The 13,595-nt window shown below is 41.4% G+C and overlaps 1 protein-coding gene across 3 annotated transcripts in view; it reads right to left on the bottom strand.

The window, feature by feature from the left end:
- LOC125345988 (SEC23 interacting protein) overlaps window positions 1-13,595 on the bottom strand; it is a 44,533-nt gene that overhangs the window by 28,071 nt on the left and 2,867 nt on the right. For all 3 annotated transcript variants that reach the window (XR_007209833.1, XM_048338113.1, XM_048338112.1), the window contains exons 2-8: window positions 12,649-13,181; window positions 10,030-10,240; window positions 8,649-8,842; window positions 6,009-6,098; window positions 3,151-3,271; window positions 2,908-2,997; window positions 1,250-1,391 (exon numbers count right to left, since the gene is read on the bottom strand). Coding sequence is in view for 2 of the 3 variants with exons in the window: in XM_048338113.1 (XP_048194070.1) it covers window positions 1,250-1,391; window positions 2,908-2,997; window positions 3,151-3,271; window positions 6,009-6,098; window positions 8,649-8,842; window positions 10,030-10,240; window positions 12,649-13,181 (1,381 nt within the window). In the remaining variant the exon portion in view is untranslated. The remainder of the gene's footprint in view (window positions 1-1,249; window positions 1,392-2,907; window positions 2,998-3,150; window positions 3,272-6,008; window positions 6,099-8,648; window positions 8,843-10,029; window positions 10,241-12,648; window positions 13,182-13,595) is intronic.

Genomic DNA, 13,595 nt, shown 5'->3' on the forward strand with positions numbered 1-13,595 from the left:
TGATTTGAGAATGACCTGAGTACAGTTTGTAAACACTCATTGGAAAAGGAAACACCCTCAAACAGGATGTATTTTAGAGAGAATGCTGTTTGTAGGATTAGCTGTATTAAACATGTGCCCAAAGACAGTATGATGCTCACTAAAATTGACATAAATATTAGTCCTGTGTGCAGCATAAATATTATCTCTATTTCTGGATCTGAAATGTGATTATTCAATTGAGGAGGGTTTTATTGTTCACAGTGCCTGATGAGCACTGGCAGCACTTAGACTTAGACTTAGACTAAATGGCTTGCATTGCAACAGTTGCATGTAACAAAGAATTGAACTTCAGTGAGCATTCTCCACTCAAAAACAATAAATCTAAACCAGCAGTTCTCAAGCAGGAGTGGCATTACCCACCCAACACCCCCACCCCCCAGGGACATCTGGCAATTTCTGAAACATTTTTGGTTGTCTCATGGTGAAGGAGGAGCATGCTACTGCTACTCAGGCAGGAATACTGGTAAGCAACCTAAATATCTTAATCACAAATCAGAACAGTATTTTAGAACCAGCTTAAAGGTCAAAGGTCTAGTTCAGTGACAGAACATGTGCTCAGTACATGTGAGGACCTAGGGTCAATTTCTAACACACACACACACACACACACACACACACACACAACGAGTAAAACACAACCAGCGAAAATTCCTTTTAAGATTTTCTTAAACTTTATATTTTACAGTATTAGAACTTTAAACCCAGTTTTTCATGCTTGCTGGCTAAACAGGAGCTCTCCACATGAGCTATCTTTAAGCCTCTCTTGCTTTATGCCTGGGCTGGATTATGCAACTATTTGTGCTTCCCTTTGTCACTTGGATGAAAGGCATGCACCACAACACCCAGCCTCTGTGTTTCCCTGTAGCTTGGGAAGACAGGCATATGCCATCACATCCGGCTACTGATTGAGATGGGGTCTGGTGAGCTTTCATACCCAGGCTGACCTTGAACTATGCTCTCCTCATCTCCACCTCCCAAATAGCTAAGATGATTGGCTTGAGCCACCAAGCCTGGTTTAAACATTTCCAATGGGGAAAAATGGATACACAAAGATAAAAGAGGCACATAAAAAATACAGCTACTATTTAATCATATATCAGAGCAAGTATATAATTAAAACAAGTATTTCTTGAAGTTATAATAAACTACTTCATACTATGGTTTAAAGTTTGCCTGTAACTGAACAACAAGTTGTGAAAGTACAAACCTGTCAACGCCTGTGGCTTCCCCACCCAAGGCAGCATGCCAAGGAACTGGAAGGAACTCCACTCTGCTTATTTTCCCATCATCTAAAGGCCTCTTGAAATGTGTCTGCAGCAATTTCAGAGAAACCACCCTAAATTCATCCACTTAAAACAAAATTGAGGAAGATAAATTAATAAATTGTCCTGCCTTGATAGCCAACTGGAAATAATCTCAAATATTGCAGCATTTTTTATAACATAAAGATACATTTTTAAATGACAGACTTGGTAAAAACATAAATCACAACTTCTTGCAAGCTCTTTTTAACTTTTCATCAATGTGGAAGAATAAATAAATGCCTAGAAAAAAAATTAGCTTTGCTAGATGCCCGTAGCTCAAACCTATAATCTTAACTACTCAGGAGATCTGAGGATTGCGATTCAAAGCCAGCCATGTGCCCTAAAGTCTGGGAAACTCATCTCCAGTTAATTAGTAAAAAGCCACAAGTAGAGCTATAGCTCAAGTGGTAGAGTGCCATCCTTGAACAAAAAAAAAAGCTTAGGGATAGCACCCAGGCCCTGAGTTCAAGCCCGAGCATGGCATACAAAAAGAATAGTTTATCATTACTGGAAGACAAGATGACAGAAAACCAGAAGACAAGGATCGAGCTTCCTACTGGAGGACTCTAGTTCCAGTACTGACTGTAATAAGAGAAAGAAGACAGTTCACCCTACCTGAGGCCTCAAATCCCCTCCTGTCAGTGGAGTAACACTGACAACAACTTTTCCCCAAAGGTGTGTTTGTGAGAGCTAGATGATAGGATACATGCAAAATACTTGGCAAATACCACATATCCAATAAATATGAACTATAATTACAGAGGCATAAAAACAAAACTGCAAAGATTTAAATCAACTAGGCATCTTCATAGGTCCCCCTTATAATCAACTCAGTCCACAGTTCTTTCATGTTGCTGGATGTGTCAGGCAGAGGTTATCAGAAAGGCCAATTTATTTTCAAACATCCTTCTAATTCTTCAGATATAAGACTTTATTAGCTGTAATAGCATAAGAGCAAATCAAGTACAAATGAGTATTTCCCACTGAAAGGAACTAATATATAATTGGAAACTATCCTAAACTGAACACTTAAGTTCTAGAACAGGATGCTGGTGGCTTCTGTCTATAATCCTAGCTACCCAGAAAGCTGAAAGCTGAAGATCATGGTTCAAAGCCAGCCTGGGCAGCAAAGTCCTTGAGACTCTTATCTCCAATTAACCACCAGAAAACCAGAAGTGGAGCTATGGCTCAAAGAGGTAGAGTGCTTGCCTTGAGCAAAAAAGCTCAGGGACAGGGCTGGGAATATGGCTTAGCAGTCGAGTGCTTGGCTTGGCATGCATGAAGCCCTGGGTTCAATTCCTCAGAACCACATAAACAGAAAAAGCCAGAAGTGACGCGGTGGCTCAATTGTAGAGTGCTAGCCTTGAGCAAAAGGAAGCCAGGGACAGTGTTCATGCACTGAGTCAAGCCCCAGAACTAACAAACAAACAAAAAAGCTCAGTGACAGCACCTAGGCCAAGTTTAATCTTTGACCAAGAAAAAAAAAAGAATGAAAGAAAGAAAATATTCTCCTATTAGTTCTTAAATCATTCTAGGGGCAAAAACAGGACAAAATACTTACCACATTCAATAATGCTTCTAAAGCGCAAGTCACACACAGGTCCAATACCATGCACCATGAACACCAAATGGTCAACTGGAGGCATTTCCCCTATTAAAAAATTTTTTTAAAAATTGAGAATTTGAGTTCTATTCATTAAATAGCAAAATCCATCAAATACTCTTTTATTATTATAAACTGGCCAAAGAAATGGATGACCCTTCCAAGCAAGCAAGACTTGACATCTAAACAAGCTATGCATACCATCGGGAATCTCATCAAGGCCGTCGTCAATCCCGCGCTTTACAACCCTGGGCCTTGTCTGTCCATCCTGGGTAGTCCCCCACTCATCGGGCACTGAGGAAGGCTGGAACTGCACAATAACCTTTGGGAAACAAAAGAGTTATTACAGAGCTCAGTTCCAAATTCTTTCCCATGATAGGCTAAGAAATGTATTTTAACGGAGAAAGCTATGCTTAAGTATGAGCAGCTTATAAATGAAGTAGCAGTGCCGAGCTCCCAACAAATTTTGTTAAGACTTCTGCTAATATTAACCACCAAAATCAAATAAATCAATATTATTTCCAATGCTCATGATGGAAAATTATACAACTAAACCATAAGTAACTCTGGGTTACATCGCCAACACCATACATACATTAAAAAAAACAAAAGTACACCTTGAAGATTTTTTTATGTCAATTGTGGGACTTCAACTCAGGACCTGGGCACTGTCCCTGAGCTCTTTTACTGAAGGCTACTGCTCTACCACTTTGAGCCACATCTCACTTCCAGTTTTTGAGTGGGTAATTGGAAATAAGAGTCTCATGGGGACTTTTCTGCCCGGACTGGCTTCGAACCTCAATTCTCAAGACCTCAGCTACCTGAGTAGCTAGGTAAAGGTCTGAACCACTAGCACCTGGCTTACCTTAAAGATTTTTTTTAAATCTAACATAGAATTCGATATTTATAAAGAACAAACCAAGGCCAAGTTATCTGTAGTTAAGAAATCTATCTTGTAGTTAGGTGCTGGTGGCTCACACCTGTAATCCAAGTTACTCAGGAGACTGAGATCTGAGGATTGTGGTTCAGAGCCAGCCTGGGCAGGAAAGTCTATAAGACTCTTATCTCCAATTAACCACCAGAAAACCGGAAGCGGCACTGTGGTTCAAGTGGTAGAGCACTAGTCCTGAGCTGAAGCTCAAGCCCCATGACCAACAAAAAAGAAGGAGGAGGAGGAGGAGGAAGAGGAGGAGGAGGAGGAGGAGGAGGAGGAGAGAAATCTATCTTATAAAAACATATTAGGCAAAATTCACTAAATGGCAAGGATCCCAAGTAATTGACAAATTTAACTTCAGTGAAAAAACTGAATGACAAAAAAAAAAAAGCTCCAAAAAAGAATTCTATTCCATTAAATCAACTAAGTAAATTCAGTGCTGTCCATACAGAGATTTTTTTTCTTTGAAAACAGGGCTGGGAATATGGCCTAGTGGTACAGTACTTGCTTCGTATACATGAAGCCTGGGTTCAATTCTTCAGCACCACTTATGTAGAAAAAGCCAGAAGGGACACTGTGGCTCAAATGGTAGGGTGCTAGCCTTGAGCAAAAAGCAAGAGACAGTGCTCAGGCCCTGAGTCCCAAGTCCCAGCACTGGCAAAAAAAGAAACAGTGTGGTAGGGCATGGTGGTACATGCCTGTGATCCTATTCCTGAGACCAGCCAAGGCAAATTTAGCACAAGACCCTGCCTAAAAAATATCCTAAAAGAAAAAGAACTGGAGTAAAGCTGATGTGGTAGAGCACTTGCCCAGCAAGTGAACTATGGGCCTGGGCAGTGTCCCTGAGCTTTCTTATTCAATGCTAGTGTTTTACCACTTGAGCTACAGATTTACTTCCAGCGTTCTGCTGGTTAACTGGAGATAAAAGAGTTTCCTTGGGCTGGGAATGTGACTTAGTGGTAGAGTGCTTGCCTAGCATGCATGAAGCCCTGGGTTTGATTCCTCAGTACCACATACACAGAATAAGCCAAAGTGGCACTGTGGCTCACATGGCAGAGTACTAGCCTTGAGCAAAAAGAAGCTCAGGGACAGTGCTCAGGCCCTAAGTTCAAGTCTCAGGACTGGCAAAAAAAAAAAAAGTTTCCTGGATAGAAGTCACACTGTAGTTCAAAGTGGCAGAACACTATCCTTGAGCAATAAAGCTCAGGGACAGCACCCAGGCCCTGAGTTCAAGCCCCATGACCAAAAAAAAAAAAAAAAAGTTTCCTGGACTTCCCTCCCCAGGCTGACTTCAAACCACAATCTTCAGATTTCAGCCTCCTGAGTAGCTAGAATTATAGGCATGAGCTACCAGGACCTATCTAAAGAATGAACTTATTTTAAAAATGGTTTAAAAGTTCCTGGAAACAATATACATGAAAAGAGAAAAGACACATTTTTTTCAATGGTTAAAACAATTATCACAGATAGGTAAGAAATTATAACCTAAAGAAAAACTCTGGCCTACCACCTGTTATTCTAAATAAAGTTTCACTGAAAACTCCATACCAAACGTTGATGGCACAATCATATTGATGGCTTCTTCTGGCTGTTTCTAATACAATGGCAGTGTTTATAAGTACAGAGAACCAGATGGCCTAGCAAAGTCTTATTCTCTGGACCTTTACAGAAAAACTTGGCACATCTCTAATCAAGTGGAAAAAATTATCAAGCCACTTCTGTGGTGCATACTAAGCTTCAGTTAACATGTGACCAAAACAGAAAATTTTTAATTGTAGTTTTGCTTCCATAATCAATAAAATGCTGTAAATTATTTTTTCCCAATGCACTTACTATATACTTGCCCTGCAGAAGTTACTAAAAATGAGCATTACTATCCACATACAGCAGAGTAATTATTAAAATGTCTCTAACACTTTAGTATCTTCAACAAAGCACCACTTAGCTACTCAGGAGGCTAAGATCTGAGGATGACAGTTGGAGCCAGCCTGGATAGGAAAGTCCGTGAGACTCTTATCCTCAACGAACTACCAGGAAACTAGAAGTGGTACTGTGGTACAAAGTGGTAGAGTGCCAGATTCAAGCTAAAAAGCTCAGAGACAGTGCCCAGCTCAAACCCCATTACCTTTGGATTGTGCATAACAATGGTCTCTCCACTCGGAAACTCTAATCTTCGGTGCCACTGATTTGTGGTGACAGCTTTTTTGTACTCAGCCTACAATAATAGAAACAGTATGAGAAATCTGTATCACATCAGGACAAAGTGTAGAGGAAAAAAAAGTTATGCTAACAAAAATCATAGTAATAGCAGCTCTGATTTACTTACTTTTGCTCATGGATTGGTCATAGAACAGCATTTCAAGTCACTAATATACTACTAGTGTTCAATATCCCTAGAAGTGTAACTGTTAAAAAACATGTATACAGATAAAAGCAGCCTAGAGGGCTGGGGATATGGCCTAGTGGCAAGAGAGCTTGCCTCGTATACATGAGGCCCTGGGTTCGATTCCCCAGCACCACATATACAGAAAACGGCCAGAAGTGGCGCTGTGGCTCAAGTGGCAGAGTGCTAGCCTTGAGCAAAAGGAAGCCAGGGACAGTGCTCAGGCCCTGAGTCCAAGGCCCAGGACTGGCCAAAAAAAAAAAAAAAAAAAGCAGCCTAGAAAATATTTTTAATATAGTTTCATTGCTATTATTAAGATGTTCTATAGAGGAGTTACCACTTCATAAGTCAGATAATGAGTATATTTCTTTCTGGGTGATATCACCCTTCCTTAGCTTTCCCCCTGTTCTCCTCTCCTATCCCTGCTCACAAATTGCATAGTACATTTCCCACATACTGCCTACTGAGTACCACGATTGCACTTGTCTTTCTTCCTCTCGCCATTTCTATGCCCCCCCCAAAAAAAGACAGAAAAAAGAACAAACAAAAACACGAACAACAACAACAACAAAAAGAAAAACCTATGTTTCAACTTCCTGGAATTCCTTTCAATAGTGTTAAGAAGTGTTAGGCCACTGGGTTCCTTCCGTAAGAGTATACTGCTTAGGCTGGGAATGTGGTTTAGTGTACAGCACTTGCCTAGCATGCATGAACCCCCAAATTAGATTGCTCAGTACCACATAAACAGAAAAATCCAGAAGTAGCACTGTGGTTTAAGTGGTAGAGTGCTAGCCTTGAGCAAAATCAGTCTGGGACAGTACCCAAGCACTGAGTTCAAGCCCCCGGAATGGCAAAAAAAAAAAAAAAAAAAAAAGCGTATCCTCATTTAGTCTCATGGTGTACAAATGCCTAGAGTCCTATATAATTTATCATGCCCTGGTATATTTTAGATTTAGCTTCTGCATATGAAAGAAAGCATATGCCATTTGTCTCTTTAAGCTTGGCTTACTTAATTTAACATGGTTTGTTCTAGATCCATCCATTTCCCTCCAAATGACATAATCTTATTCTTTCTAATGGATGAATAAAATTCCATTGTGTATTAAGTACCACATTTTTTTGATCCACTCATCTATTGTAGGGCATCTAGACCATTTCCATAACTTATTATTGTGAATACTATAGCAATGAACATGGATGTGTAAGTGTCTTTATGTATCCTGACTTGTAATGTTCTGGGTAGATGCCCAAGAGTGATATAGTTGGGTTGTAGGGAAGATCTATGTTTAATTTTTGAGGCATCTCCACACATTTGTTCAGAGTGGTTGTACTAGTTTTACATTCCTACCAACAGTGCAATAGGATTCCCTTTTCCTCACATCCCCACCAACATTTATTGTTCATTTTTGCAATATTAGCCTATCTAACTGGGGTGATAAGGAACCTCAAATTTGTTCTGATTTGCATTTCCTTTATGGTCAGAGATGTTGAGCATTAGAAAACATTTTGTAGCTGGGCTCCAGTGGCTCAAGCCTGTAATCCTAGCTACTCAGAAGGCTGAGATATGAGGATTGAGGTTCGAAGCCAGCCCAGGAAGAAAAAGTTCTTGGGAGACCCTTATCGCCAATTACTTACTCAAAAATCAAAAGTTGCACTGTGTCTCAAAGTGGTAGAGAACTAGCCTTAAGCAAAAAGAACTCAAAAAGTATCCAGGCCTTGAGTTCAAGTCCCCCATGAAAACAGAAAAAGATACTATTTTTTTTTTCCCAGTTGTGGGGCTAAACTCAGGGCCTCAGCACTGTCCCTGGCTTCCTTCTGCTCAAGGCTAACACTCTACCACTTGGGCCACACTGCCACTTCCAGCTTTTTCTATATATGTGGTGCTGAGGAATTGAACTCAAAGCTCCATATATATGAGGCGAGCACTTTACCACCAGGCCATATTCCTAGCCCTCAAAGATACTATTTTTTAGGGGCTGGGGATATAGCCTAGTGGCAAGAGTGCCTGCCTCGGATACACGAGGCCCTAGGTTCGATTCCCCAGCACCACATATACAGAAAACGGCCAGAAGCGGCGCTGTGGCTCAAGTGGCAGAGTGCTAGCCTTGAGCGGGAAGAAGCCAGGGACAGTGCTCAGGCCCTGAGTCCAAGGCCCAGGACTGGCCAAAAAAAAAAAAAAGATGCTATTTTTTAAAAGGTAGAGTTTGATTTGAAAAGGTGATAAGATTGTGGTCAAATGTTTCCGTTTTTGTTCTTTTTTTTTTAATGTACAGCATCAAGACAAGTTGTCCTATAAATCAAATCAGCAACTATAGTAGTGTCACCTAAGGCTCCACTGTGTGTCATCTGTAAAGAAATGCAAAGGGAATAAGGCACACGCACCTCTAGTTTTTCACTGAACTCCTCTGTGTAGGGAATAAATCTGCTGTCGGTGTCCCCCTTGTAAAACCAAGTACAGCGCCTCACTTCAGTTGGCTCCTCATCCCAATACACGGCTTTCCTCACCCGGTCATAGAGGTAAACGTCATAGCGCCCGCCATCCGTGGCTAGAACCACACTCTCGGGATCTGGTTGGACTAAAGAACAAAAGAGGACTAGGAATGTGGCTTAGTGGTAGAATATTTGCCTAGCAGGCATGAAGCCCTGGGTTTGATTTCTCAGTACCACAGAAACAGAAAAAGCCAGCACTGTGGCTCAAGTGGTAGAGTGCCAGCCTGGAGCAAAAGAGGCTCAGGGACAGTGCTCAGGCCCTGAGCTCAAGCCCCAGAACTGGCCAAAAAAAAAAAAAAGAAAAAGAAAAAAAGACCACAGTTCCCCCAACTATTACAGGGAATATTTGAAAATGGTAAAGATAAATATGACTATTGCTCAAATTTAAAGACTATTAACTAAGCGAAAATTAATCTGTATTGCTCAAAATTATGACATCTCAATTGGTAAAAAGGTGATTAGAAAATAAATAAAATGGACGGACATTGGTGGCTCATGCCTGTAACCCTAGCTACTCAGGAAGCTGAGATCTGAGAATCGAGGTTCAGAGGCAGCCTGGGCAGGAAAGTCCATGAGACTCTTATCTCCAATTAACTACCAGAAAACTGGAAGTGGTTCTGTGGCTCAAAGTAGTAGAGGACTAGCCTTGAGCAAAAGAGCTCAGGGACAGCTCCCAGGCCCCAAGTTCAAGACTCACAACTGACAAAAAAGAAAATAACTGAAATAACCAATGGTTGAGGTTTTTCAAAGCAGTAATACTTCATGAAGCATGCTGCTAGAGAATATGGGGTAGTTTAAGTCCTATGATCAAAAAATATAAAGATAAATAAAGAGCCACATTGTATACCACAAGATTTCCCAGAGCCAAACTCAGTCTGTGTAGCATCTCTATCAAGAGAAGTACATAGTGAGCAACATCTCCAAACTGTTACCTGACACAGAACACATTTCACAGAGCATCTCTACAAACTGGAATCCCACAGAAAACACTAAAACTGAATTACAAATAAGTAAAAGAAATAAGAAAAATTAAATACTGATTGAACTCTACTGCGTTAAAGCATCTTTTAAACAAGGAAAATTAATAAGCCCTTCCTTGCAATACTTTGTTCAGATAGCTCAGGATGTATATTGGTATCATCATATTAAAGGACAGAGTCTGGAGGGTTTACAGATTAAGGAATCTGGTAGTCACAAAAGTAGGTGAAGGATAAATGTTCTTCATTGCTTCTCTTGTTAAAACCAAAAATGGAATGCTGCATGAGGTACTTACCTGAATTGTAGATTTCTTCAAGATTCAAAGAGTCAAACACACTGAAAGGCATCCATAGTTGTTTGTATTCCACTTCCTTGCAGTAAAACCAGTGGGGCTGAACTGGTTCATACTGGTTCTGAAGTACAAAAGGAGGTGGTCCCTGCATAGAGGGGCCTGCAGGTCTAGCAAGCACCTGCTGCTGTGCTGGTGACTGTACTGAAGGAGGAACCTGGGGGGGACAACAAAGTAAAGACTGTCATAGCATGTCCACAAGGTACAGTTTGGTATGGACCTCAGACTCAAATTATTATTAGCAATGATAATCATATATAGGGCTGGAAATATGCCTTAGCGGTAGAGTGCTTGTCTTGCACACATGAAGCCCTGGGTTCCATTCTGCAGCACCACATAAACAGAAAAGGCCAGAAATGGCGCTGTGGCTCAAGTGGTAGAGTGCTAGCCTTGAGCAAAAGGAAGCCAGGGACAGTGCTCAGGCCCTGAGTCCAAGCCCCAGGACTGGCAGAAAGAAAAAAAAAAAAAAAACCCTACATATATTTCTAGACAATTATTTAGTGTAATAACTAAACCCCAAAGCAAAATAAGCAAATCAATAAAATCTAATACCCTATAGCAGTAATAAAATGAACTAGATTTTCCCACATAGGTGGCAAAGTAAATGGACAACTTTACCGATATCAATAAGCCTTCTAGATGCACTAAATATTTATAGTACATATATTCTTTAACTCAGATATTCCTTCCTTCCTCCCTCCCTCCCTCCCTTCCTTCCTTCCTTTCTTCTTTGGTACTGATCCTTTTGCTCAAGGCTAGCACTCTACCACTTGAGCCACAGCATCACTTCCAGCTTTTTCTGTTTATGTGGTGCTGAGGAATCCAACCCAAGGGTTCATGCATGCTAGGCGAGCACTCTACCACTAAGCCACATTCTCAGCCCCACTGTTACTTGAATGTTGAAATACAATATTGTCAAGAATCTGTGCTTTGCTGGAATTTAAATAATAAAATGGAGCCCTGGAAAGAGAAATTATACTTCAGAGAGCAATTTCTGCCAGTAGGCCATGTTCTTAATTCTTCTCTTCCTTGCTTTTCAATTCAGTTGCTTCTCTGCCAGAAGTCCATTAAACAAAGATAATAAAGGACTTTCATAAAATGTACCTCATACAAGTGTTATTCAATCATCACCCTTGAGACAGACTCCGCGTGTGTAGATCCAAGCCCCACAAATATAAATAAGTGAAGAATCCAATTTTAGTCACTATAACAAGTGTTTTCTTTGAATAGTATAACTAAAAGATGAGAAGCCGGCAGGCCTGCTGTAATTCTCACATGTTCCTAGATGACATTTGTTATTTATACCTGACACTAAAATCTGCCAATATTAGCAGGTAGCTAGTCAGCAAGATCAATTATTACTTTAATAAAAAGGTAATATAGACTATGAGAGACCTGTTAGTCTACCTTTATGTTTACTTCAAAGCACAAAGCTTATAAAATAATAGCTTCTGGCCAGGCATCAGTGGCTCAAGCCTGTAATCCTAGCTACTCAGGAGGCTGAGATCTGAGAATTAGGGTTCAAAGCCAGCCCAGGCAGGGAAGTCCATGAGATTCTTATCTCCAATTAACCATCCAAAAACCGGAAATAGTGCTGTGGCTCAAAATGGTACAGCACTAGCCTTAGCTGAAGAGCTCAAGGACAGTGCTCAGACCCAGAGTTCAAGCTCCAAAACCGACAAAAAAAAAAAAAAAAAAGAAAGAAAGAAAGAATAGCCTCTCTGGCACACACCTGTAATCCCAACTGCTTTGGAGGTTGAAGCAGGAGACTTGGGAGTTCCAGACTAGACTGGGCAATTTTATTTTAAAACATTGAAAAGAGGGGGCTGGGAATATGGCCTAGTGGCAAGAGTGCTTGCCTTGTATACATGAAGCCCTGGGTTCAATTCCCCAGCACCACGTATATAGAAAATGGCCAAAAGTGGCGCTGTGGCTCAAGTAGCAGAGTGCTAGCCTTGCGCAAAAAGAAGCCAGGGACAGTGCTCAGGCCCCGAGTCCAAGGCCCAGGACTGGCAAAACAAAAACAAAAAACAAAGTCAGCCTGGGCAGAAAGGTCCCCATGAGTCTCTTATCACCAATGAACCACTCAAAAGCTGGAAGTAGTGCTGTGGCACAAGCAGTAGAGCACTAGTCTCAAGCATATAGAGGCCCAGGAACAGCGCCTAGGCCCTGATTTCAAGCCCAAGACCAGCAAAACAAACAAACAAACAAAAAATTTGAAAAGAGGGTTTGAGGCTGTAACTCAGTGGTAGGGTACACCTAGCATGCAGGCCCCTCAGACTGATCCTTAGCACCACGTAAAAAATTTTTAAAGTATAACTTCCAAAACTAATTAATGAAAGAGGAAAGGAGGTAACTGAATAGTAGAGTCGTGGGCTATCATGCATACAAGGGCATGGGTTCCATACTTAGAACCACAAAAACTAAGTAAATAAGCTAAAGTTAAAAAAAAAATTGTCCATATATATATATATATTACAAACTACATAGCTTTTACATAATATCAGCTAAGTGAGAAAGGAAACATTAGAGTGACTTCTTAAAACATAAAGCCTGTCCACATACCGGTGGCAAAGGCCCAGGCGGCATCTGGTACATCTGCACAGGGGGTCCCGAGGGTGGAGGATGGAAGGGCTGGGCTGGCACTTGGCTCTGCTGCAGCTGTGGGGGTGTGATATAGGGATTCGCCCTGCTGCTGACAGGAGTATGGCGATAGGGGTTATATCCTTGTTGGGGTTTTCCTTGAGGCGGGATCCCAAAACTTGAAGGAGGGAGGCTACTGGGCTGAGAAGGCAAGGAAGTATTCATTTCCATCTGCGAGGAAGGTGGAGCACCATACAGAGCCTTTGAAACACATGGTGGAAATGCATTCAACCCGTCTTGAGACCCAGTTGTAAAAGGCAGAGCAGCCGGGGGCCTGGAGAACGTAGACTGTCCAAGCGATGTTGCCGTCATTGGTAAGGGTGACTGTCCTATGTTCCCAAAAGGATCACTGTTGCTTGATACCTGAGGGAAGTAACTAAATGTCTGTGGGGTGGACGTGTGCATCGAAGTCTGACCAAGGAAGCTGTCCTCCTCACCGACATCTGTGGCATCCTCTGAAACAGAATAGGAGAGCCATGGTTTAAAGGGTCCAGCAGTCCTTATAGTCTTCTTCTATAAAGCCAACAACTAGAGCTCTTAATTGTTATACTAATGTCTATTTCTGCACTACAGAGGGAAAAAAAGCAAAATTCTTTCTTCTTCAAAAACATTTCCCTTTCAGCTAGGTTTCAGTGGCTCATCCCTGTAATCCTAACTACTCAGAAGGCTGAGATCTGAGGATCTCTGTTCAAAGCCAGGCAGGCAGCAAAGTCCATAAGACTCTTATTTCCAATTAACCACCAAAAAGCAGGAAGTGAAGCTATGGCTCAAGTGGTAGAGTGCCAGCCTTGAGCAAAAAAAGCTCAGGGACAGTTCCCAGTCTCTGACTTCAAGCCCCAGGACCAGCGCAAGCGCTCATGCGCATGCGC

The sequence above is a fragment of the Perognathus longimembris genome, chromosome 2 (assembly GCF_023159225.1).
Source record: "Perognathus longimembris pacificus isolate PPM17 chromosome 2, ASM2315922v1, whole genome shotgun sequence".
Lineage (NCBI taxonomy): Eukaryota > Metazoa > Chordata > Mammalia > Rodentia > Heteromyidae > Perognathus > Perognathus longimembris.